The sequence below is a fragment of the Borostomias antarcticus genome (assembly GCF_949987555.1).
Source record: "Borostomias antarcticus genome assembly, chromosome: 18".
Lineage (NCBI taxonomy): Eukaryota > Metazoa > Chordata > Actinopteri > Stomiiformes > Stomiidae > Borostomias > Borostomias antarcticus.
In genome coordinates, this window is record NC_140251.1 from 1,043,401 (window position 1) to 1,067,436 (window position 24,036).

Below are 24,036 nucleotides of genomic sequence, written 5' to 3' on the forward strand. Positions count from 1 at the left end.
TGGAAGATGGTGGATGAGGTGAGATGGTTGTGGAGAGGGGAATGGGAGGAGTGTTTAGTGCCATACCTCCCTGTCCAGTCCAGCTGACCCCACACTGATCACTCCGCTCACTGGGTTTATAGAGAACATGTCTGGACTGGGCAGTCCTGGAGTCTGACCTCGTATGTGATACCTCACCACGCTGTTCTCCGTCTCGGGGTCATCCCGGTCCACTGCTGTGATCCTCAGGAACGACTGGTCTGAGGAAGAACAAAACTGTTAAAGTACTTCTTCTTCTTCTTTTCGTTTCTTCAAAGCGATGTTATACGACAGTCTCCCATTTCTTGACACAGGTCTTTGCGTGTGTTGAACTCTGCAAGGTATTTCTAGCTACAGGGGTGGGGTAGTAGAGGGGTGGGGTAGTAGAGGGCAGATGAGGCAGTGCTCCATGGTGTGGTCTGCTTCTCCACATTCACAGGTGGTTGGTCCAGTCTTTCAACCCCATTTGTTCATGGCAACCTTTGATCGTAGTACTGATACTACAGGAGTATGTTAGTATGTTGTCTAGATTACAATTCTGAGACATCTACAGTTCTTACAGGTTTAGGAAATCAGTTCTTACAGGTTTAGGAAATCAGTTCTTACAGGTTTATTTTTACAAGCTCGGTTTCTTGGCTCAATACAGTTTTAAATAAAGCTCTCTGAGGCAAAATGATTCATTCTTTATGGGGGGGGGGGCTATGGGTATGACCTTCCATGAGTCTGGAGGACTGGATCTCACCAACATCTGTGCTCTCGCTCACTCTGCCATGGAAGGGGTTGTGAGTGAACTCAGGTCTGTTGTCGTTCTGGTCGACGACCCTAATAATGAGCTCCATGGGTTCTTCAGCTTTCGTACCCGCAGCCAGAGCGTGGGCCCACAGCTGAGAGACACAATATACCGGTCACCACACTGCACACTCTGCCCAAAGACACCAGAGCTGTGTTCGGAATCGCTCCCTCGTTCCCTCACTCCCTATTCCCTATATAGGGTTCACCATGTAGTGAACTACCTAGGGAACGGAGAAAATGTAGGGTACATGCGCTGTTCCCTGGAAATCAAGGTAAATTGTGGGTAATAAATAGTGGACTATATAGGGAAAAAAAATTCCGTGGAGGATTCGGACACTACAAACAAAATGGCTGACGCCCTATATAGTGCACTATATAGTGAATAGGGAGCGATTCCGAACACAGCTCAGGACATCATCGATTACTTCAGTTGTAAAGGGTAAACAGTATGAGATGAATGTACAGAATGACAAGTTAGCTCACCTTGTACTCAGCTTGCTTCTCTCTGTCCAGTGACTTGGTCACAAACATCATGCCTGAACGCTTGTCAACCGTGAATAAGCCTTCTGGAGGTTGGTCAGCTCCTGGCCCAGAGATCCGGTACGTGACCGACACCTTATTGTCTTTGCTCGACTTAATCTGAAACACATCAACACAGAGCACCCGCGCTGGGCATGAGCTGCCAAGAAGAGCTTTACAAAACACAACGGTCTGGCCATTCAGAGTTCAGTACCTGGACCAGGACTTTGGGATATGGGCCCCTCTCGTTCTCTGGGAAACTGATTGCTGGAATGACCCAGTCCCTCTTCATCCGACGCAAGCCTTTAGAGGGCTGTGGACGCTCCATGATGGTGATATTCTGATTGTTGTGGTTAGGAGTTGAAAGGTCAAGAATATCTTAGAATTGCTCTATTTCAGAGCAGCTTACAATCAATATGAATAATTTGCAGAAATTACTGCACACTATTTTGTGATTAGGATAAATATTTCACCATTAACTGAATGATTGGCCTGTTCCTTGTTGTAAGTCCTCCAAAGTCATTGGTGTTGTTTTCAAAACAGCAAGATGAGGTCTCTGACAGCACAAAGGCAAGCCAGCACTGAGGACACATGGTAACAGTTACATGTTATTTGATCCATCAATATCATATCAGGGATGTACAATCACTTAACAGCATTGCTGAGATTAACAGCTAGGGCTGGGTTTAAAAAATCGATTCATCGATTCTGAATCAAATGATTCAGAATCCATTCATGAATCCCAAAATCGATCATTTATTTAATGAATGAATGAATAAATGGAGAAATGAATAGTTCATTCATTCATTCAATGATTCATTCATTCATTAATTTTTGGAAATCAGTATCGATACCCAGCCCTAGTATTGATGTGTTGCATAACTTGGCAGTCATGTAATTAAGGTTCCAGCAAAAAAAAAAAGTTTTTAGTAACACTAACCGAATCGATATTGAATCGAATCGAATCATGATAATCGATTCTGAACCTTGTGAATCGGAATCGAATCGATTCTTGAAATTCGACTCGATACCCAGCCCTATTAACAGCCCATTGACCCAAACAACCAGATTCAGTTTCAATCAGACATACTGTACACTCTTCTAACGATTCCTTTGATTCCTTACAGACTTAAGTGTATGAGGTTCCACAAACTTACTTGGCAGAGCAGGAAGATGAGCCCCACTCTCCACGACATCACTTCCTACAGAGGACAGACAGTCCAGCCACGAAAACCTCTCACTCTACCTCCCAGGCTCCACTCTCTCTCTCTCTCTCTCTCTCTCTTTTTCTCTCTCTCCCCAAACAAGCTTGGACTCTTCTAAGAACCTTCGACTCACTCCAGTGGTTCCTCTCTCTGGTCGTATGTTGTTAAAATGCACTTTAGTCTCAAAAAACGTGAAACGTGGGTGCATAGTTCCTGGTAGAAATACTGTTGTTCCCCACTCCCCTTTGTCCTGATGGTTCAGTATAGAACAGTAGAACTGTAGTCCTCTTCTCTGCTGCGATACAGAGGCTGTGTTGACTGCTGGTTCCTCTCCTGGTCCTGGTTCCTCTCCTGGTCCATACGCTGAGGTGACCTCAAGCCACTGACTGACAAGCAAGGGTGTGTTTACTGGTGTCACTTATTTCCATCTCACACACTCATGAATTTTGCCTTTGTGGTCTGTTCTATTTCTCTATGAGCCAGCGTTAGCTCTGCCACGGCCCACATGAGGGCCAGCTTGCTTGTGTTTACACAACACTGGTGGGTAGGACTGGTTCCTGGGACTCAGCTCGACTACATGGGAAAAACAATAGCAGTCAGCAGGATCTATGAAGTCACATCAATTAAGAAAATTTGACTAATAATCCTTAACAATAATAGTATTTCATTTTGAAAAGTTGTATTAATATGCTTATTATTATTGTTGTTGTAGCAGTTGCTATTATTACTACTAGAGATAAGAATACATACATATAAACCAACACACATCTTTATTTTTTGGCCTCAAGTCAACAGACATTGAAAAACATGAAGGGACCGAACACAGTATGTGGGTGATGACATCACAAGTAGTCAACAACCACAAACCCCTTACAATAAATAACTGGGCCAGTTACAAGGATATGAAGTCACAGACAACAAAGGCTAGATTGATCTTTCTTCATGATGCATCTCATTGTATATAAATGTGCTTATCCACAGATTGTCCAACGCTATTTTTCTCCAAACATTGAAGCTTGATTTATTTTTTAGAAAATATATTCTAAAACTAGAAAAGTAGAAAGTGAGGCTGTGCATTAAAGGAGTAGTAAAGGGAAAATGCATGTTTAGCCCCGTTTTAAGGTTACTTATGATCATATACAACGGTTCAGATCAAAACGTTGACAAAACTAGCATTTTTACTTTTAATTTTTACAACTTACTAGCATAAGTTGATAATTGCTCTTCCACTGTTTTGGTCATACAATGGATGTGGATGGGCATCTTGAAAAATCATTCAAAAACATGTTAAACTCTTGATTTCAAAGACAAGAAGCTCACAGAGGGTGTAATTGGTGTCCGTTGGTGTTCTGACATCAAATTCGCCGCAAAGTATGAATCATGTAGGGTTTTATTGATCATTTTATGAAATCCATTGACTTGTATTGAAGCGACCGTTGTAGATGTGTTGATCAATCCGCAGAGGGGATTCAGGAAGCGGAACTACTTACGGTAGCTATTGTTATTGTTTATGTTGCTAGGCTACCTAGTTTGTGTAAGTTTACAGATGTGCTGCGACTAAATAGTTCTAAGCTAAATATTTTTAAAAAGCCTTTCCAGATGAACTAGAATCTTACTTTATGGCGAATTATATGTCAGAACGCCAACTAACACCTAGGTGAGTTTCTTGTCTTTGAAATCGAGTGTTTAACATGTTTTTGAATGATTTTTCAAGGTGCCCACCCACATCCATTGTATGACCAAAACGGTGGTAGAGCAATTATCAACTTTCTTGAAAATGCTAGCTTTGTCAACGTTTTGATCTGAACCATTGTATATGATCATAAGTAACCTTAAAACAGGGCTAAACATGCATTTTCCCTTTACTACTCCTTTAAGTTGGGACTTTTATAGGGAGTTTTATAACAAAAATACAAGTTTTCCAGCTCAATGGCAAGACGACATGAACTGTACCATTCTTCTCTGTGTATCATAAGTATCTGTCACACTGTAAATCACCAGATACACAGACCAGCAGCATAAGATAATTCACCTTGGCTCAGGGAAATATTAAGCTAATCAGTGCCCTTTTCAGTCACGTGAAAATGTACTGTACATGTAACAGGTTGATTCAAGAGACAGTGGGGTCCTTCTCTGTTGTAATCAAGCGTGCGTGTGTGTCCATCTCCGCTAGCCGTAGTGAGGTTTGGCCAGGTCAGAGTTCAGGTACACCACGGTGGCAGTGATGTCATCTCGGTACATGCGTGCCAGGTCCTCCGGCAGCGCCAGCATGGAGGCTAGCCTCTCCTGGCACAGCTCTCCGTACTCCCCTGTACCGAGGGCGTGTCTGATGAGATGTGTGGCCGCGTTGGAGTCCATGGTGGGCGTGGCGCGGGCGCGGCGCCTCAGCAGGAGCTCGTGCATCTGGCCCAGGTTCAGCTGCCTCTCACTGGCCGTCACTGGGGCCTGGGGGGAGGAGGGAGGGGCGGGGCCGCGGGAGGGAGGTACAGCTGGATTTATACACACTAAAGTTCACACAACTAGCGGTCGAGCCACCTCACACACACCTCACACACACCTGCCTAGGGCTGGGTTAAAAAAATCGATAAAGCGATTCTGAATCAATCCCAAAACCGATCTTTTATTTAATGAATGAATGAATAAATTAAGGAATGAATAGTTCATTAATTCATTCAATGATTCATTCATTCATTCATTTTTGGAAATCAGTATCAATACCCAGCCCTAGTATTGATGTGTTGCATAACTTGGCAGTCATGTAATTAAGGTTACAGCTAAAAAAAAAAAAGGTTTTAGTAACACTAACCGAATCGATATCGAATCGAATCGTGATAATCGATTCTGAACCTTGTGAATCGGAATTGAATCGATTCTTGAAATTCGAATCGATTCCCAGCCCTACTTGCCTGTAGGTGAATCCCACTGAGATGCTCCCCGACCAGGCGCACAGCCTCCTCGCTGCCCAGCTCGTCCCACAGCCCGTCAGAGGCCAGGATCAGGAAACGATCCTGTGGCCGCAGCTTGTGATAGGCCAGTTCGGGCGCCACGTCCAAGTAGGGTGGGGTCAGGTAGTTGGGTGGTGTGTACTGGTAGAGGTTCAGAGAGTCCAGGTCCACTCCAGACTCCAGGCTTTCCAGAACACTCTGCTGGAGCTCACGACTCCATTTGAACCTGACATCACCGAAAGAACGCAGGGGCATCAGGACCTACGGAGAGACAGAGACGACCGGACCGCTCAGCTCCACACACGGGGTCAACTACGCCACGGAAACCTCAAAGCTCAACAAAGGAGAGTGTAAAAGAGCAGAAGTGTGTGTGTGTGTGTGTGTGTGTGTGTGTGTGTAGGAGAGGGGGGTCACTGGTCAAGCCTCCCTCTGTACCTGGCTCTGGAGTCTTACCCCCAACAGCCTGTCCTCCGTGACCACCGTGTCCCTCTCTGAGGGAGGGTGCTGGGCCCGGATCCGCTCCATCTCCGCCTGGTTCTGGGAGTTGTGGTCCCAGGAGAGAGGCAGGGCGCTCCAGGACCCGTCCTCCTCCTGCACCCCCAGCACCGCGCGGCAGTCCCCTGCGTTGGCCACATGGAGGCCCTCGGGGCCCACATGGGCCACACAGGCAGTGCAGCCTGCAAACGCTACCTGCGTGGGAGAAGCACAGCGGATTGTAAATGGACTGCACTCAGGGCTGAAAATGAACACCTGCCACCGGCCAAATGCAGGTAAAATTTCCAATTGGCGACTAGATTTTGGAAGGCGATCTGGAAAAAATATATACTCGGCCGGTAGATTTTTTCATCTACAGTCCCCTTGGCAGGTGACTCACCGTGAGCCAAAAAGATAATTTTCTGCACTGACTGCACTTATATAGCGCCTTTACCCACTGCGCTTTACAATGAAAGCCTCTCATTCACACACACATTCACACACCAATGGTGGTAGCTGCCATGCAAGGCGCCAGCCTGCTCATTGGGAGCAATTCAGGGTTCAGTGTCTTGCCCAAGGACACTTCCAACATGTCATCAGGAGGAGCCAGGATTCAAACCGCCGATCCTACGATCATTGGACGACCCGCTCTACCTCCTGAGCCCCAGCCGCCCCAGATTGTGATAGGAACCCTCTGCATCCCACCAGACTGTGAAATGAACCCTCTGCATCCCACCAGACTGTGAAATGAACCCTCTGCATCCCACCAGACTGTGAAATGAACCCTCTGCATCCCACCAGACTGTGATATGAACCCTCTGCATCCCACCAGACTGTGAAATGAACCCTCTGCATCCCACCAGACTGTGAAATGAACCCTCTGCATCCCACCAGACTGTGATATGAACCCTCTGCATCCCACCAGACTGTGAAATGAACCCTCTGCATCCCACCAGACTGTGATATGAACCCTCTGCATCCCACCAGACTGTGATATGAACCCTCTGCATCCCACCAGACTGTGATATCAACCCTCTGCATCCCAGACATAGCCTGTGGGTTACCTGGATTGCCGTGCTTCTCATCAGGTCACTGGGGAGCGGGATCTGGGCCTCCAGGGAGATGTCCGTGTCCAGACGCTTGAAGGCATAGTCCATTGCGTCAGGAGGGCTGGAGAGGGTGGACATGGATGGATTATGACAGGAGACAAAAGATAAGCGGGACTTTCATTTCTCTCTTTAGCATGAAACAAGGCCCACAGCTGACAGAGACACCATACTCGTCTGACCGTGGAGACGGACAAACACACCTCAGCCCGTCTCCGTGCTCCTCGCTGTCCAGCAGCTCCTGCCAGAAGACCCGGAGGTGCTCGATGTAGAGCGAGGCACACTCGCGGTAGTTGTAGTCGCTGTGGTGTTTGTACCACTGCAGGATAGGAGCCAGGGGCCGGCCCTGCTCCATACACCTCTCCAGCTCCTCCAGGCTGCGCTGGGGCATCATGGCCACAGCCATGTAGTACAGCAGCCGCTCGCTGACCGCCTGGGCGCAGGCCCAGCCACCGTGACCGTCAAACACCCCAAACAACATGCCTTTAGTCTGCATGGGAAGACACAGACTCAACAATATAAACTTGGTCTGGCATGGGGGAGACATGGAGATTAAGAGGGTTGTGTGTGGGGAGAGGGGGGGGGACAGGAGTAGACACCCACCTGTAGGCAGGTGGCTGCACTACGGCGGTCCTCGTTGGGTGTGTTGGCTGGTAGCTGGTTGCTCTCAAACTTCCTCACAGCACTGAGGCCCCTCCCATCGAACTCAGGCACACTCACAGCCTAGGTAGCAGTCAGGTAAACAATGACTTTAACCTTAAAGTCGCACCGAAATGAAAAAAGCATTCTGTCCCATTTTGGTTCACATAATTGGTCATAGTGTTCACCTATTCAACGATGTATGCCCCAAAAAAAATCAAAATTCTACTTTTGTTGTAATCTTATATCAAAGTATATCATTTCTTACTTCCTGGAAAACGGTAGGTCACGTGCAATGACGAAAACAGGTACCTTAGATTTTAGGCCAATAATCTCACGACATCCACCCGTCAATCAACGCTATCCTTCTATCGAATCTGTCTAAAGTTCTTAAAACCCGTCCACTTGTCAATGTTCCAATCAAATTCCTCTAAACATATGTCCCACCCTCATAGCTTGTTTGCGTAGGAAATACATCAAACTACGGAAGTTAGATGATCTCAAACGTCCGTTTCAGTGCGACTTTAACTCAAGTTGCTACAAGTTCTGTTGTCGTCTATAAAAGATTACTTGTCTTGGAACTGCACCAAAACATGAATAATCATGCCGAGGCTGATGTTGCTCTATCTATGGTGTTTCAAGTCATGACATGCTGTGTTAGGATGTGATACCTGCTCATTGGCTCGCAAGATGCTGTTGATCTGGACCTGGTTAAGCTGGAAGTCCAGATCGTGTCTGGTGGAGAGAAACCTCCTGGCCTGAGAGCCAGCTAGAAACACAGGGTCAGAGCCTAGACTGCCTGGATCAGAACAGGCCCAGGATGAGACACAGGCCCGTGGGCCCGTACGCCACCATGAGGAGAGGGTGGCATACGGCAGGCGGAGAGGATACTGATCACATTGGAGAGGAGGAAATGTATCAGATGTATCAGTGGTTTATTGGAGTGCAGAATGGTTTATTGTAATTAACCATGTACATTACTTTACTAGTTTCAAGTCTCTTAATCTCAAAGTAACTTAAAGATGCAGCCTTTGACTCCTACTTTGAGAGTAGTTGGCAGGTACCCACCTGTGCGGAGAGGGTCAGTGTGCAGCTTCTGGCTCTGTGTAGGATGCGGGCACACACGTACCCAGACATCTCTCAGATGAGGGCGACGGGTACTGTCTACTGTCGTTCAATCACATACACTTACAGTTCCTGAATGGACATCATGTTAGCCAATGTGATCATGGCGAGCTCGGTACTTTATCCGTGTATAGCTACCTAGCTAGCTAACGTTAGCAATGCAAGTATACTGACCACAGTCATAGGTCGGTAACGGTACTGAGGCTAGGCTAACGTTGAATGAGCCGGCTGCCCGTATGATTTCCATCCATTAACGTTAGTCACTAGGAAGTAAAAAAAAAGGCTGACTGGTAGCCTGGAAATGTGGCTATAGATCACACAAAGAGACAAGACTGAGTAATGACTGGGTTTAGCTAGATAGATACTGCTTAACCTAATGTAGGCTGACGCTAGCTAGTGATGCTAGTGGTGTAACGTTACAGTAGCTAGAGCTACATCACACTATAGCTAGCTGACGTAGTGTGGACAACGGAGGCTGTTCATACTCCATTTATCGTCGATTCGTCCACAAAAGGATAACGTACCTTAGCACTGACGAAACCCGAGTCAGAACATGAGGTCGCGGTCATGTGGTGTCGGAATTACTAGAACTATGTAGCGACATAGCCAGGGGAGAGTTCAATCTGAAAACGGTGCGCACCGTTTTGCAATGGTTTCCGGGTTGAACGACATGTTCCTCAAAACGTGTGAAACATTAGCCTCGCATCACCGGCTCCTCGACGAATTACAATACAACATGGACGAACCAAACGAATTGGTCTATTTCAGAAGTTCTTGCTGCATCGCATCGTAGATTTATGGGTAGGGCTGTGTTGTGCGTGGCTGTAAGCCAGCGCACCTATAGCGTTTGTCCGTTTCCCCTCCGTTGAATGTTGACCTGTGTCTCTGCAGAGCGGGGTCTAGGCTACAGCTCGATGTGGGGTCTACACACCATGGATGTATTAATAGAGCTGGATAGGGTCACTCCATTCACTGACTGCTCGTTAAAGTGAAGCCCTATTGACCCCCCCCCCCCCCCATCTTTGAAAAAAACTAAAACCTATTTTTTTTATCCAGGCATCTTAGTTTGAACAGTATAATTGTGACTGAACATGTTTTGTTTGCTAGTAGGTGGTATTAATTCTGTTTCGAGCTCAGCGGGTTAGCCGCGAACTCGAAAGTTCAAAGTTTCAAAGTTTTCTCTAGGTATTGTGGTCGAGCCGAGTTGAGAGACTCTCCACGCTCTCGTAACGTCATTACTATTATTCTGGCACGCCATCCGCATGCAAACTAGTCACATCGAGCTGTAGACCCTGCTCTGTGGCTCTGCAGATATCCCCTGTTGGGGTTTTGTTGGCCCCACAAGAGGCTGTAGTCCCAGCACACCAAAATAAAGAAGGACACCAAAATCAACCCACTGATCTCTGCTGCACAAGTAGAGTAGTGGTGCGAGCATAGGACTCCCACTTGAGAGACAGGGGTTCAAGGCTCCGGTGGGGATGACTTTATGGGACTATACCCCAAACTTACACACGTTCATCCTTTCACTCTAATCTTTTTATCTTTTACCTTTGTCCAGAAACAGGAGTTGAACCAATTGCAGCAAATAGCTAACGTTACAGGAATCATCAGTGTAACTGCTTTAGCCATTGACCACTAGGTTACCATTAATGTAATGGAAGCTGCTGTTAGTTGTTGTGAGCTCATGAGCTAACTGGCTATCCCGCTTATTGTGCTGGATTAGCATTGGAAGCATTGAAACTGATGTGTCCAGGCGACAAGACCCATCTTAATTTATCAGACATTATTTCATGTCATTTCAAATCACAGCTATTTCAGTGGCATGACTAGCTTCCGTTCTACGAGTCCTGAACATGCCAGCCACGCACATAAGCCAGGCTTGACCTGGCCTGGTTGTACAGAGGGATCACTATCCGCTTAGACCGGGAACCACAACTACAAAGCAAATAGGCCCTAGACTAAAACAGTGTTGGTTTTCTTTCGTTTGGTGGGTGTGTCAGAGGTGTTACACAATCAGCAGACTGATATATCAAGCCAGTTTGCAACGTGTTGTCGGTCGGGGCTGAACTCACCCCTGGCTGCAGCACCTGCAGGGAGATCCATTGCAAAAAAGCAACATTCAAGATCTGTTTATGAACTTAAGTCGCAATTTGCACCTCCCAGTTATAAACGAATGCACCATAACTATCAGCTGGTATGAGGTTGCTTAGCAACGATAAACATTGCTATTGGGCACATTGTTATTGTAAACAGGTTTCTGTAATAGCAAACATCCTAAATGTGGTCCTAAACTGAGATAAGACAGGAGGTTTCTGTGAGGCCCGCATGTCTCAGGATTGTGTTCTCCAAGTCATACGTTCCATACTTTTCTGAGTGAAATACACTTCAGAAATCCTTCTTAGTGTAGCGAACCCTACTAGATAATGCGGTGAAGCGCACTGATGTTCCCAGAAGCCTTTTATTGTTCAGCCGTCCTTATATTGAACACAATGCCTTCCTTGCAGTTTCCTCAAGAAACAAGAGCTACAGGAGAGATGATGGAAATAAAATGAGCTCTAACAACATACAAACTTAAACGGTAGACCATATCAATTGGTGTATAAGAAAGCTCGCATTACCGTCGCGTTACAGCCATTCATTTCAACTACATCTAACATCAGGAGCTAACATCAGCATGCCATTGCGGTAGAAATGCATCAATTGAATTAAATACTTCTTAACAGTTAGATCGAAACAAATCACACAACAAACAATACCTTGTTCCCGTTCCAGCTAGGTGCTTAATGGGTTACAGGTAACAAAAATGTTACAGGGAGCAAATACAGAAGGTTAGTTTACCAAAATAAAGGTCTCATAATATGAACAAACCAAAAAACAGCACTACGAAAAATAAAGGCTTGCAGGAAGTAACTACTTAATAAATAGTCCTCGCAAAGGGTTATTTACAACATAAATGAGAAATGGGTAATTTTCAATAGTATACAGTAGGGTGCTCCTACATCCATAGCACTGGTCTCCAAACGGTCTTCATCAAAACTATGTTTTGGTTGGGTTCGCGGCTATTCAGGGACTGAGGTAGGCCTAATGTTAACGGAACGAGAAGACAAACCGTATTGTCAGCACTTTGAGGTTGTGTCTCAAAGTAGGCTACTTTATGAACAGAATAACAGGACCCGGGGGGCTTTAATCGGCCACACGACACCGCTCTCTCTCATGGGATCATGGGCTGTGCACTCGGGGGTCAGGAGCGCAGCGCGCCTCTGTCTTGGGCTCCTTTCAAATCCTACTGCTAGCCTACTACGAGTAGTCTTCAAAATAACAACACGCCCTTGAATATGAATGATTCATAGAGAGCGATTACTCTTTATTTAATTTCGCCAATATGCCTATCCATCTCTATCGAAAACGTGGACAATTAACGACTGGATTTAACGGACTGATTCCGACCAGCCTTTTAAGCGCACCTATTTAATTCTGAATGTGGGGGTGTATAAGGGGTATCGTTGGGTCTCAAGCAAAAAGAAAATAGCTTAAATCTATTTAAATCTAGTATACATTTATTTCAATTAGCTGGCCGCCTGGACTAGCCGTCAAGTCAGTGTTGCCGCTGTGACGTGTACACGTTACGCCGTAGTGCCCGTGATGTCACAGACCGGATAGAATTATATCCGGTCTGTGACATCACGGGCACTACGGCGTAACGTGTACACGTCACAGCGGCAAGGTACATATCCTGCTGTAACAAGTGGACAAGCCTCAGTGCGGTGTTTGCGATGAGAGGAACATGTTGCTAAAGATCTATCTTTGCCAACATGTTTGCTAGTGGAATAATTGATCTTTTTAGAATCCGAGAGAGGGTGCCAGTTTCATGTAGACCTGCAAACCAAGGTCCTGAGGCGACGCCCTTTCAGACCCCGTTCCTGGATCTTGATGTGAAACTCCTCTGTTGCTTTATTGCGCTCTATGTGATCCTGATCGCGCTTTGGCTATTATTTAAATGGAGAAATCGCCAGCTGGACAGTGTGACAGCCCGGTGCATGCGTGCATGCGAGCCATTGGGACTGCATGCGAAGATACATGCGAGCCATTGGGACTGTCCAGGACAAGATGATCGAGGTTCTGACTCCTATGCCCCGTCTGTCACCGGCTCATTTGACACGGCCTCGTCTGTCACCGGTTCATTTGACACAGCCCCGTCTGTCACCGGTTCATTTTACACAGCCCCGTCCTCCTCCAAGTTCTCTCTGCGTCGGAGGCTCTTTCGCAAGAAGTGGGAGGGAGTCTTTCAAGGGGCGGCCATTTCCACCTCGGACTCTATGGTTAAGAGGGCTCCTGACACAGCTCCATCTGTCACAGCTCCATCTGTCAGTCCACCACTTTCCATGACCAGGACCAGTAGAGGAGACAGCCCCGCTAGCGCCTTATCCACCCCCATGGCATCTAGTGGGGTGGCGCTAAAGGGACAATCTGAGCCGGACGTTCCACGATCACCCGAGCCCCACTGGAGATGCAATCTGGAGCTCTCTCGGTGTCAGAGGCTCATTCGTAAGAAGTGGGAAGACATCTGTCAAGGGACGGACACTTGCACTTCGGACTCTCTGATGAAGAGGACACCTGACACAGCCCTGTCTGTCACAGGTCCATCTGTCAGTCCAACACTCTCCATGACCAGGACCAGTAGAGGACACAGCCCCACTAGCCACCTATCCACGAACAAGGTGTGTAGTGGTGTGTTGGTAAAGGGACAATCTGGGCTGGACGTTCCACGATCGCCCACGGCCCACTGGAGACGAGATCTGGAGCTCTCTCTGCGTCAGAGACTCTTTCACAAGAAGTGGGAGGGAGTCTTTCAAAGGGCGGCCATTTCCACCTCGGACTCTATGGTTAAGAGGGCTCCTGACACAGCTCCATCTGACACAGCTCCATCTGTCAGTCCACCACTTTCCATGACCAGGACCAGTAGAGGAGACAGCCCCGCTAGCGCCTTATCCACCCCCATGGCATCTAGTGGGGTGGCGCTAAAGGGACAATCTGAGCCGGACACTCCACGTTCACCCGAGCCCCACTGGAGGCGAGGTCCGGAGCTCTCTCTGCGTCGGAGGCTCATTTGTAAGGAGTGGGAAGAAGTCTGTGAAGGAGCGACCACTTCTACCTCGGACTCTCTTATGAAGAGGACACCTGACACAGCCCCGTCTGTAACAGGTCCATCGGACCCAGTCCCTTCTATCACAGCTCCATCTGTTAGACCACCATTCGCGATCACCACCCCCATGGCGTCTAGTGGTGTGCTGGTAAAGGGACAATCTGACGCGGACGTTTCACGATCACCCAAGCCCCACTGGAGGCGATGTCCGGATCCGACTCTCCGTCGGAGGCGCATCCGTGGGCTGTGGAGACGAGCCATCCTGATAGCCCGCATCACTGGGATGCTGCTGCCGGACAGGCTGAAGGAGGTGGCTCGCAGTGAAGAGTCCCGTCAGCACATGTCACCTGATTGTGTCCAAGACCCGCTTGTCAGAGCGAGTTGCCCCTTTGTTCAAGCGTTCAAAAGAAAGCTTGCAATCTTTGAACATGGGCTACCGGCTCTGAACCAGGAAAAATCCAAGGTCACATCCTGCTAACAGCCTGGCCGGAAACAAGACGTTCAAGACACAATACATAACAAATAACCCCACGATGACAGACCGACCAACACCGATCTACCCAACCACCCACCTACCAACCACATGGTCTATGCCTACCTCTTCAGGTCAAGGACGTCTGGTGGATGCAACACATGAACAAAGTTGACCTCTACATTGATCTACCTCTCCTGACCACAAAGATACGTCAGCGGAGACTGAGGATAGCCAGCCATAGGAAACGCCCTCCTGACCTCATCACTTCAAACCTTGTCCTCTGGGAACACAAGCATGGTGAAGACACACGTGGTGCTCGAAAGACAACATACGTGGACATGCTGAGGAAGGACCCTGGCTACAGTGCTGATGAACTAAACTCTGGTATGCTGGACCAGGGTGTGTGAAGACGTGTCATCTAGACCATCACCATCTACCCCCATTGGCCTCAACATTTGGTTTGTTCAGTTTGGGGTTACTTGTTATGTCTTGTGCTTGTACTGATTTCATTCATGAATAAAGTCTCTGAACATTCTCTGCCTGTGTTTGGGTCCTATCTCCACTGTATCCCACGACTGTGCTCAGTGAGCTGCCTGGACTTCCTGTCACACACACGTACACACAGACATACACCAGCCCACTTCCGGCTTTAGGCCTGGGCCATAGCAAACACACACCAGTATTTGCCATGTCTCTCCCATGATGCTTTTAGCTTCTCTTACTCTGAAAATGTAATTTATTGCTTTATAAATGTTCTTAGCTGGTAGACAAACATACTCCAGGAGCTTGCTCCATCAAAGCTTTATTTGTATAGCGCATTTCATACCCAGAGGCAACACAATGCGCTTTACAGAGAACAAGGGAGGTGGGCATACGACCCACTCTCTACATATTCCAGAGGGAAGCAAAAAAACAGTAATCACCCGGTGGCCAGATAAGTGAGCTGTAAAAATTATTCCCTGACCCCTCTCAACAAGGCGATCGACTCCCCCAAATGGTTCTATGTTGCTCCATATCTGAATGTCTGTGTGTCATGTGACATTACTGTTAATGACGTACTGTATTTGTGAAACTGTATAAATGTACATAACCTTTAAAGTTGTCTCATGTTTCTTTCATGCGTTATGTTGCCCAGATATGGATAAAAGACGGTTAGCTCTCTCATACTTGGGCCTCAAACTCAGAGATAAATCTAATGCACCTCAAGTCAAATGTACAGTGTGTGTACTTGACCTAGGTTCTCAGTATGAGACTCACAATTCTCACCACTAGAGGGCGTCACACTCCAATTAATTCACCCATTCCCCCCTCTTTCTCATTCCTGTTGTGCTGCGCCCAGGAAGAGACAGGAGTGGATGGAAGTATACCAGCCGTGCATGTTTTGAGCATGGATTGAGAAAACTAGGCTTTAGGCACAAACTTCTATAGTTAATAAGATGGTGGGGAACAGGCCACAATTAAAGACTGTTTTCAAAGCAGTCAGCTTGTCACAGAGGTGCCAGGTGGTATAGACTGAAGGAGGACTGTCCGGTGGTATAGACTGAAGGAGGACTGCCAGGTGGTGAGGGGGGCTGCCAGGTGGTGTAGGCTGGAGAGGAGGGCTTGGTTTGGCTACAAAACCTTCCATCCTGCCAGGCCAAACTGCCCTCTGTGGAGCTCTCGTCTTCAACTCAAAGCTCATTGAAGAGCCGGGGTTCCAACCAACACCCTCTCAGATAATACATCTCAGTCCTAATCTATAAACAACTATTGTATGGTATAGTGATGCATCTCATCAGGTGGTCTCTGGACAGTGTGTTGTGTTCTTCAGGTGTACTTCCTGTGCTCTCCCGCCGAGATGGACTGCATCACTGCTACATCACACACCTGACCTCTGACCTTCTCATCCTGGGACTGCATCGCTGCTACATCACACACCTGACCTCTGACCTTCTCATCCTGGGACTGCATCACTGCTACATCACACACCTGACCTTCTCATCCTGGGACTGCATCGCTGCTACATCACACACCTGACCTTCTCATCCTGGGACTGCATCACTGCTACATCACACACCTGACCTCTGACCTTCTCATCCTGGGACTGCATCGCTGCTACATCACACACCTGACCTCATCCTGGGACTGCATGGTTTACAGATCGTCTTTTTGTTACTCGGTTAATCAATGTACATATAATACTCCATCTGCCTTGCCTTTTTTTCTATACATGAGCACAATAAAAAATAAATATGAAAAATAAAGTTTATCCACAACATTGGTCTGTGGTGTTTTTCCTCTCATCCAATCACAGACAGACAGGAGCCGGCGTTAAAGAAAAGAAGCACTTAAGAATGTTTATTTTTTCAACAACTGGCCAAGATACTCAGTAGAACAACATTAGAATACAGCCATTTGTAACAGAACGGAAATACTTGGATTACAGTGTAACAAACGTACAAACAAGCGTTTGGAAAATCTCTACCAGCTATTTTTGTCAGATGACGCAAACTGGCGAGTCTCTCGGCATCATTTGGTCACTAGAAAAGCAGCTCTCTGCACTCGAGGTCCTCGGGATCAACTGCTTGTGCAGCCAAAGCCTTGATTATTACCACAGGCTGCCGGCCTGTCGCTTCACTCAACAGCCATTCTGGGGAGCAGGAAGGGGATTCTCTCAGTGTAACGACACCCTGGCCCGTCTCAGTAGCCACACGGCCGGGCCCTTCTTAGAAACGGACTCCCGGAAGGCCGGAATAAATGCATTTTTATTTATAATGCAATACAACTAGGTTCACTTCTTTATGTGGCCATCAGAAGCTGTTATGCCAACGTCATAGTGAAGCTAGCATGCTAGGCTATACAATACAAAAATAAATGATTGAAGGTAAAATGCACAAAGCCAGCCAATTTACTGACCCCTGTGGAATGGATTCATAGAAACACGATGCCCTTCTGGTACGAACATGGAACACAGTCCTGAGACTATTCTGGTTCACACCAGCTGACCATGCAAATCACACTCAACTACTTAACAGTAAACATCATAATGTGAAGCAGCATTAAAAGCAGCAGGAGAAGAAGAAAAGGAGGCGGGGGACCTCCATTCAAGTTTGCATTAAACGTTGCCAGTGGGGGGAGAAGGGGGTGGCAAGGGGGGAAAAGGGGGTGGCGGGGCGGGAGAAGGGGGTGGCAGGGGGGGAGAAGGGGGTGGCGGGGGGGCAGAAGGGGGTGCTGGGGGGGGAGAGGAGCACGTAGGTGGCGGAGGAGGAGGAGGAGGAGGAGCGCCAGATCTCCTTCCTGAGGATTGAGCTCAACACGATGGCTGCGACCTGGGGGGGAGGGAGAGAGACGGAGGGTCATGGAGGAGGAGAGGAGGGGTGGGGGGGGGAAGGAGAGAGATGGAGGGTCATGGAGGAGGAGAGGAGGGATGGGGAGGAGGGAGAGAGACGGAGGGTCATGGAGGAGGAGAGGAGGGGTGGGGGGGGGGGGAGAGACAGAGGGTCATGGAGGAGGAGAGGAGGGGTGGGGGGAGGAGGGAGAGAGACGGAGGGTCATGGAGGAGGAGAGGAGGGGTGGGGGGAGGAGGAGGAGGAAGAGGAGGTGACAGACAGAGAGAGCAAGGAGAGATTGATTGATGGAGAGAGGACAAACGGATAGGAGATAGAGGTGATGGACAGAGAGAGCGAGAGGAGAGATGAAGGGAGGGAGGGAGAACAGAACGGAGGAGGAGGAGACGGACAGAAAGAGCAAGGAGAGAGAGAGAGATGGAGAGAGAGAGATGGAGAGAGAAAGTGGCGAGAGAGAGAGAGACAGAAAGGGAGAGAGGGAAGAAAGTCATTAGATGAGATGAGATGTAAGCGACACACATGGGTAGGTAGGGGTCACCACACACAGGTAAATAGGGGTCAGCACACAGCAGAGGAGAGGAGAAGGGGCAACAGAGTTGGTTAGGTTAAGTAATGGAGATTCTCTGGAGTGCAGGTCATGGTGTAAAGGTCATGGTGTGAAGGTCATGGTGTGAAGGTCATGGTGGTGCAGGAGAGTGTGAGTAGTTGCTCAGCCTACTTCAGTCTGAAACCCTCACCCAAGCCCTAACCCTATAACCCTATAACCCTAACCCTATAACCCTAACCCTATAACCCTATAACCCTAGCCCTATAACCCTAACCCTATAACCCTATAACCCTAACCCTATAACCCTATAACCCTAACCCTAGCCTACTACAGTCTGAAACCCTCACCCAAGCCCTCACCCTAACCCTATAACCCTAACCCTCACCCTATAACCCTCACCCTATAACCCTAACCCTAGCCCTAACCCTATAACCCTAACCCTAGCCTACTACAGTCTGAAACCCTCACCCAAGCCAAGGACAGAATGAAAACATTATCCAGTCACTAAACAGTGAAAAGAAGCCAGCGGATTGAGCTGAACACAGCGGATTGATCCATTGCAAAAAAGCAACATTCAAGATCTGTTTATGAACTTAAGTCGCAATTTGCACCTCCCAGTTATAAACGAATGCACCATAACTATCAGCTGGTTGCTTAGCAACGATAAACATTGCTATTGGGCACATTGTTATTGTAAACAGGTTTCTGTAATAGCAAACATCCTAAATGTGGTCCTAAACTGAGATAAGACAGGAGGTTTCTGTGAGGCCCGCATGTCTCAGGATTGTGTTCTCCAAGTCATACGTTCCATACTTTTCTGAGTGAAATACACTTCAGAAATCATTCTTAGTGTAGCGAACCCTACTAGATAATGCGGTGAAGCGCACTGATGTTTCCAGAAGCCTTTTATTGTTCAGCCGTCCTTATATTGAACACAATGCCTTCCTTGCAGTTTCCTCAAGAAACAAGAGCTACAGGAGAGATGATGGAAATAAAATGAGCTCTAACAACATACAAACTTAAACGGTAGACCATATCAATTGGTGTATAAGAAAGCTCGCATTACCGTCGCGTTACAGCCATTCATTTCAACTACATCTAACATCAGGAGCTAACATCAGCATGCCATTGCGGTAGAAATGCATCAATTGAATTAAATACTTCTTAACAGTTAGATCGAAACAAATCACACAACAAACAATACCTTGTTCCCGTTCCAGCTAGGTGCTTAATGGGTTACAGGTAACAAAAATGTTACAGGGAGCAAATACAGAAGGTTAGTTTACCAAAATAAAGGTCTCATAATATGAACAAACCAAAAAACAGCACTACGAAAAATAAAGGCTTGCAGGAAGTAACTACTTAATAAATAGTCCTCGCAAAGGGTTATTTACAACATAAATGAGAAATGGGTAATTTTCAATAGTATACAGTAGGGTGCTCCTACATCCATAGCACTGGTCTCCAAACGGTCTTCATCAAAACTATGTTTTGGTTGGGTTCGCGGCTATTCAGGGACTGAGGTAGGCCTAATGTTAACGGAACGAGAAGACAAACCGTATTGTCAGCACTTTGAGGTTGTGTCTCAAAGTAGGCTACTTTATGAACAGAATAACAGGACCCGGGGGGCTTTAATCGGCCACACGACACCGCTCTCTCTCATGGGATCATGGGCTGTGCACTCGGGGGTCAGGAGCGCAGCGCGCCTCTGTCTTGGGCTCCTTTCAAATCCTACTGCTAGCCTACTACGAGTAGTCTTCAAAATAACAACACGCCCTTGAATATGAATGATTCATAGAGAGCGATTACTCTTTATTTAATTTCGCCAATATGCCTATCCATCTCTATCGAAAACGTGGACAATTAACGACTGGATTTAACGGACTGATTCCGACCAGCCTTTTAAGCGCACCTATTTAATTCTGAATGTGGGGGTGTATAAGGGGTATCGTTGGGTCTCAAGCAAAAAGAAAATAGCTTAAATCTATTTAAATCTAGTATACATTTATTTCAATTAGCTGGCCGCCTGGACTAGCCGTCAAGTCAGTGTTGCCGCTGTGACGTGTACACGTTACGCCGTAGTGCCCGTGATGTCACAGACCGGATAGAATTATATCCGGTCTGTGACATCACGGGCACTACGGCGTAACGTGTACACGTCACAGCGGCAAGGTACATATCCTGCTGTAACAAGTGGACAAGCCTCAGTGCGGTGTTTGCGATGAGAGGAACATGTTGCTAAAGATCTATCTTTGCCAACATGTTTGCTAGTGGAATAATTGATCTTTTTAGAATCCGAGAGAGGGTGCCAGTTTCATGTAGACCTGCAAACCAAGGTCCTGAGGCGACGCCCTTTCAGACCCCGTTCCTGGATCTTGATGTGAAACTCCTCTGTTGCTTTATTGCGCTCTATGTGATCCTGATCGCGCTTTGGCTATTATTTAAATGGAGAAATCGCCAGCTGGACAGTGTGACAGCCCGGTGCATGCGTGCATGCGAGCCATTGGGACTGCATGCGAAGATACATGCGAGCCATTGGGACTGTCCAGGACAAGATGATCGAGGTTCTGACTCCTATGCCCCGTCTGTCACCGGCTCATTTGACACGGCCTCGTCTGTCACCGGTTCATTTGACACAGCCCCGTCTGTCACCGGTTCATTTTACACAGCCCCGTCCTCCTCCAAGTTCTCTCTGCGTCGGAGGCTCTTTCGCAAGAAGTGGGAGGGAGTCTTTCAAGGGGCGGCCATTTCCACCTCGGACTCTATGGTTAAGAGGGCTCCTGACACAGCTCCATCTGTCACAGCTCCATCTGTCAGTCCACCACTTTCCATGACCAGGACCAGTAGAGGAGACAGCCCCGCTAGCGCCTTATCCACCCCCATGGCATCTAGTGGGGTGGCGCTAAAGGGACAATCTGAGCCGGACGTTCCACGATCACCCGAGCCCCACTGGAGATGCAATCTGGAGCTCTCTCGGTGTCAGAGGCTCATTCGTAAGAAGTGGGAAGACATCTGTCAAGGGACGGACACTTGCACTTCGGACTCTCTGATGAAGAGGACACCTGACACAGCCCTGTCTGTCACAGGTCCATCTGTCAGTCCAACACTCTCCATGACCAGGACCAGTAGAGGACACAGCCCCACTAGCCACCTATCCACGAACAAGGTGTGTAGTGGTGTGTTGGTAAAGGGACAATCTGGGCTGGACGTTCCACGATCGCCCACGGCCCACTGGAGACGAGATCTGGAGCTCTCTCTGCGTCAGAGACTCTTTCACAAGAAGTGGGAGGGAGTCTTTCAAAGGGCGGCCATTTCCACCTCGGACTCTATGGTTAAGAGGGCTCCTGACACAGCTCCATCTGACACAGCTCCATCTGTCAGTCCACCACTTTCCATGACCAGGACCAGTAGAGGAGACAGCCCCGCTAGCGCCTTATCCACCCCCATGGCATCTAGTGGGGTGGCGCTAAAGGGACAATCTGAGCCGGACACTCCACGTTCACCCGAGCCCCACTGGAGGCGAGGTCCGGAGCTCTCTCTGCGTCGGAGGCTCATTTGTAAGGAGTGGGAAGAAGTCTGTGAAGGAGCGACCACTTCTACCTCGGACTCTCTTATGAAGAGGACACCTGACACAGCCCCGTCTGTAACAGGTCCATCGGACCCAGTCCCTTCTATCACAGCTCCATCTGTTAGACCACCATTCGCGATCACCACCCCCATGGCGTCTAGTGGTGTGCTGGTAAAGGGACAATCTGACGCGGACGTTTCACGATCACCCAAGCCCCACTGGAGGCGATGTCCGGATCCGACTCTCCGTCGGAGGCGCATCCGTGGGCTGTGGAGACGAGCCATCCTGATAGCCCGCATCACTGGGATGCTGCTGCCGGACAGGCTGAAGGAGGTGGCTCGCAGTGAAGAGTCCCGTCAGCACATGTCACCTGATTGTGTCCAAGACCCGCTTGTCAGAGCGAGTTGCCCCTTTGTTCAAGCGTTCAAAAGAAAGCTTGCAATCTTTGAACATGGGCTACCGGCTCTGAACCAGGAAAAATCCAAGGTCACATCCTGCTAACAGCCTGGCCGGAAACAAGACGTTCAAGACACAATACATAACAAATAACCCCACGATGACAGACCGACCAACACCGATCTACCCAACCACCCACCTACCAACCACATGGTCTATGCCTACCTCTTCAGGTCAAGGACGTCTGGTGGATGCAACACATGAACAAAGTTGACCTCTACATTGATCTACCTCTCCTGACCACAAAGATACGTCAGCGGAGACTGAGGATAGCCAGCCATAGGAAACGCCCTCCTGACCTCATCACTTCAAACCTTGTCCTCTGGGAACACAAGCATGGTGAAGACACACGTGGTGCTCGAAAGACAACATACGTGGACATGCTGAGGAAGGACCCTGGCTACAGTGCTGATGAACTAAACTCTGGTATGCTGGACCAGGGTGTGTGAAGACGTGTCATCTAGACCATCACCATCTACCCCCATTGGCCTCAACATTTGGTTTGTTCAGTTTGGGGTTACTTGTTATGTCTTGTGCTTGTACTGATTTCATTCATGAATAAAGTCTCTGAACATTCTCTGCCTGTGTTTGGGTCCTATCTCCACTGTATCCCACGACTGTGCTCAGTGAGCTGCCTGGACTTCCTGTCACACACACGTACACACAGACATACACCAGCCCACTTCCGGCTTTAGGCCTGGGCCATAGCAAACACACACCAGTATTTGCCATGTCTCTCCCATGATGCTTTTAGCTTCTCTTACTCTGAAAATGTAATTTATTGCTTTATAAATGTTCTTAGCTGGTAGACAAACATACTCCAGGAGCTTGCTCCATCAAAGCTTTATTTGTATAGCGCATTTCATACCCAGAGGCAACACAATGCGCTTTACAGAGAACAAGGGAGGTGGGCATACGACCCACTCTCTACATATTCCAGAGGGAAGCAAAAAAACAGTAATCACCCGGTGGCCAGATAAGTGAGCTGTAAAAATTATTCCCTGACCCCTCTCAACAAGGCGATCGACTCCCCCAAATGGTTCTATGTTGCTCCATATCTGAATGTCTGTGTGTCATGTGACATTACTGTTAATGACGTACTGTATTTGTGAAACTGTATAAATGTACATAACCTTTAAAGTTGTCTCATGTTTCTTTCATGCGTTATGTTGCCCAGATATGGATAAAAGACGGTTAGCTCTCTCATACTTGGGCCTCAAACTCAGAGATAAATCTAATGCACCTCAAGTCAAATGTACAGTGTGTGTACTTGACCTAGGTTCTCAGTATGAGACTCACAATTCTCACCACTAGAGGGCGTCACACTCCAATTAATTCACCCATTCCCCCCTCTTTCTCATTCCTGTTGTGCTGCGCCCAGGAAGAGACAGGAGTGGATGGAAGTATACCAGCCGTGCATGTTTTGAGCATGGATTGAGAAAACTAGGCTTTAGGCACAAACTTCTATAGTTAATAAGATGGTGGGGAACAGGCCACAATTAAAGACTGTTTTCAAAGCAGTCAGCTTGTCACAGAGGTGCCAGGTGGTATAGACTGAAGGAGGACTGTCCGGTGGTATAGACTGAAGGAGGACTGCCAGGTGGTGAGGGGGGCTGCCAGGTGGTGTAGGCTGGAGAGGAGGGCTTGGTTTGGCTACAAAACCTTCCATCCTGCCAGGCCAAACTGCCCTCTGTGGAG

General features: G+C 47.9%; 2 protein-coding genes across 2 annotated transcripts in view; one reads left to right on the forward strand and one right to left on the reverse strand.

The window, feature by feature from the left end:
* The window catches only part of LOC311321259 (cadherin-1), a gene marked incomplete at both ends in the record, with an annotated part of 5,974 nt that extends 5,957 nt beyond the window's left edge, over positions 1 to 17 (forward strand). Inside the window, one exon of the mRNA XM_084453204.1 lies at positions 7 to 17. Within this exon, the coding sequence (XP_084309330.1) occupies positions 7 to 17 (11 nt within the window). The remainder of the gene's footprint in view (positions 1 to 6) is intronic.
* Positions 18 to 3,373: 3,356 nt separating this feature from the next.
* Positions 3,374 to 9,401, reverse strand: pdp2 (putative pyruvate dehydrogenase phosphatase isoenzyme 2). Its single transcript, XM_084453060.1, has 9 exons — positions 9,348 to 9,401; positions 8,767 to 9,086; positions 8,370 to 8,588; positions 7,663 to 7,782; positions 7,263 to 7,549; positions 7,018 to 7,123; positions 5,933 to 6,169; positions 5,441 to 5,740; positions 3,374 to 4,979 (listed from the first exon to the last, which is right to left on the reverse strand). Exons 2-9 carry the CDS (start codon positions 8,833 to 8,835, stop codon positions 4,704 to 4,706), a joined length of 1,614 nt encoding a protein of 537 aa, XP_084309186.1. The 5' UTR covers positions 8,836 to 9,086; positions 9,348 to 9,401; the 3' UTR covers positions 3,374 to 4,703.
* Between the last annotated feature and the right edge of the window lie 14,635 nt (positions 9,402 to 24,036).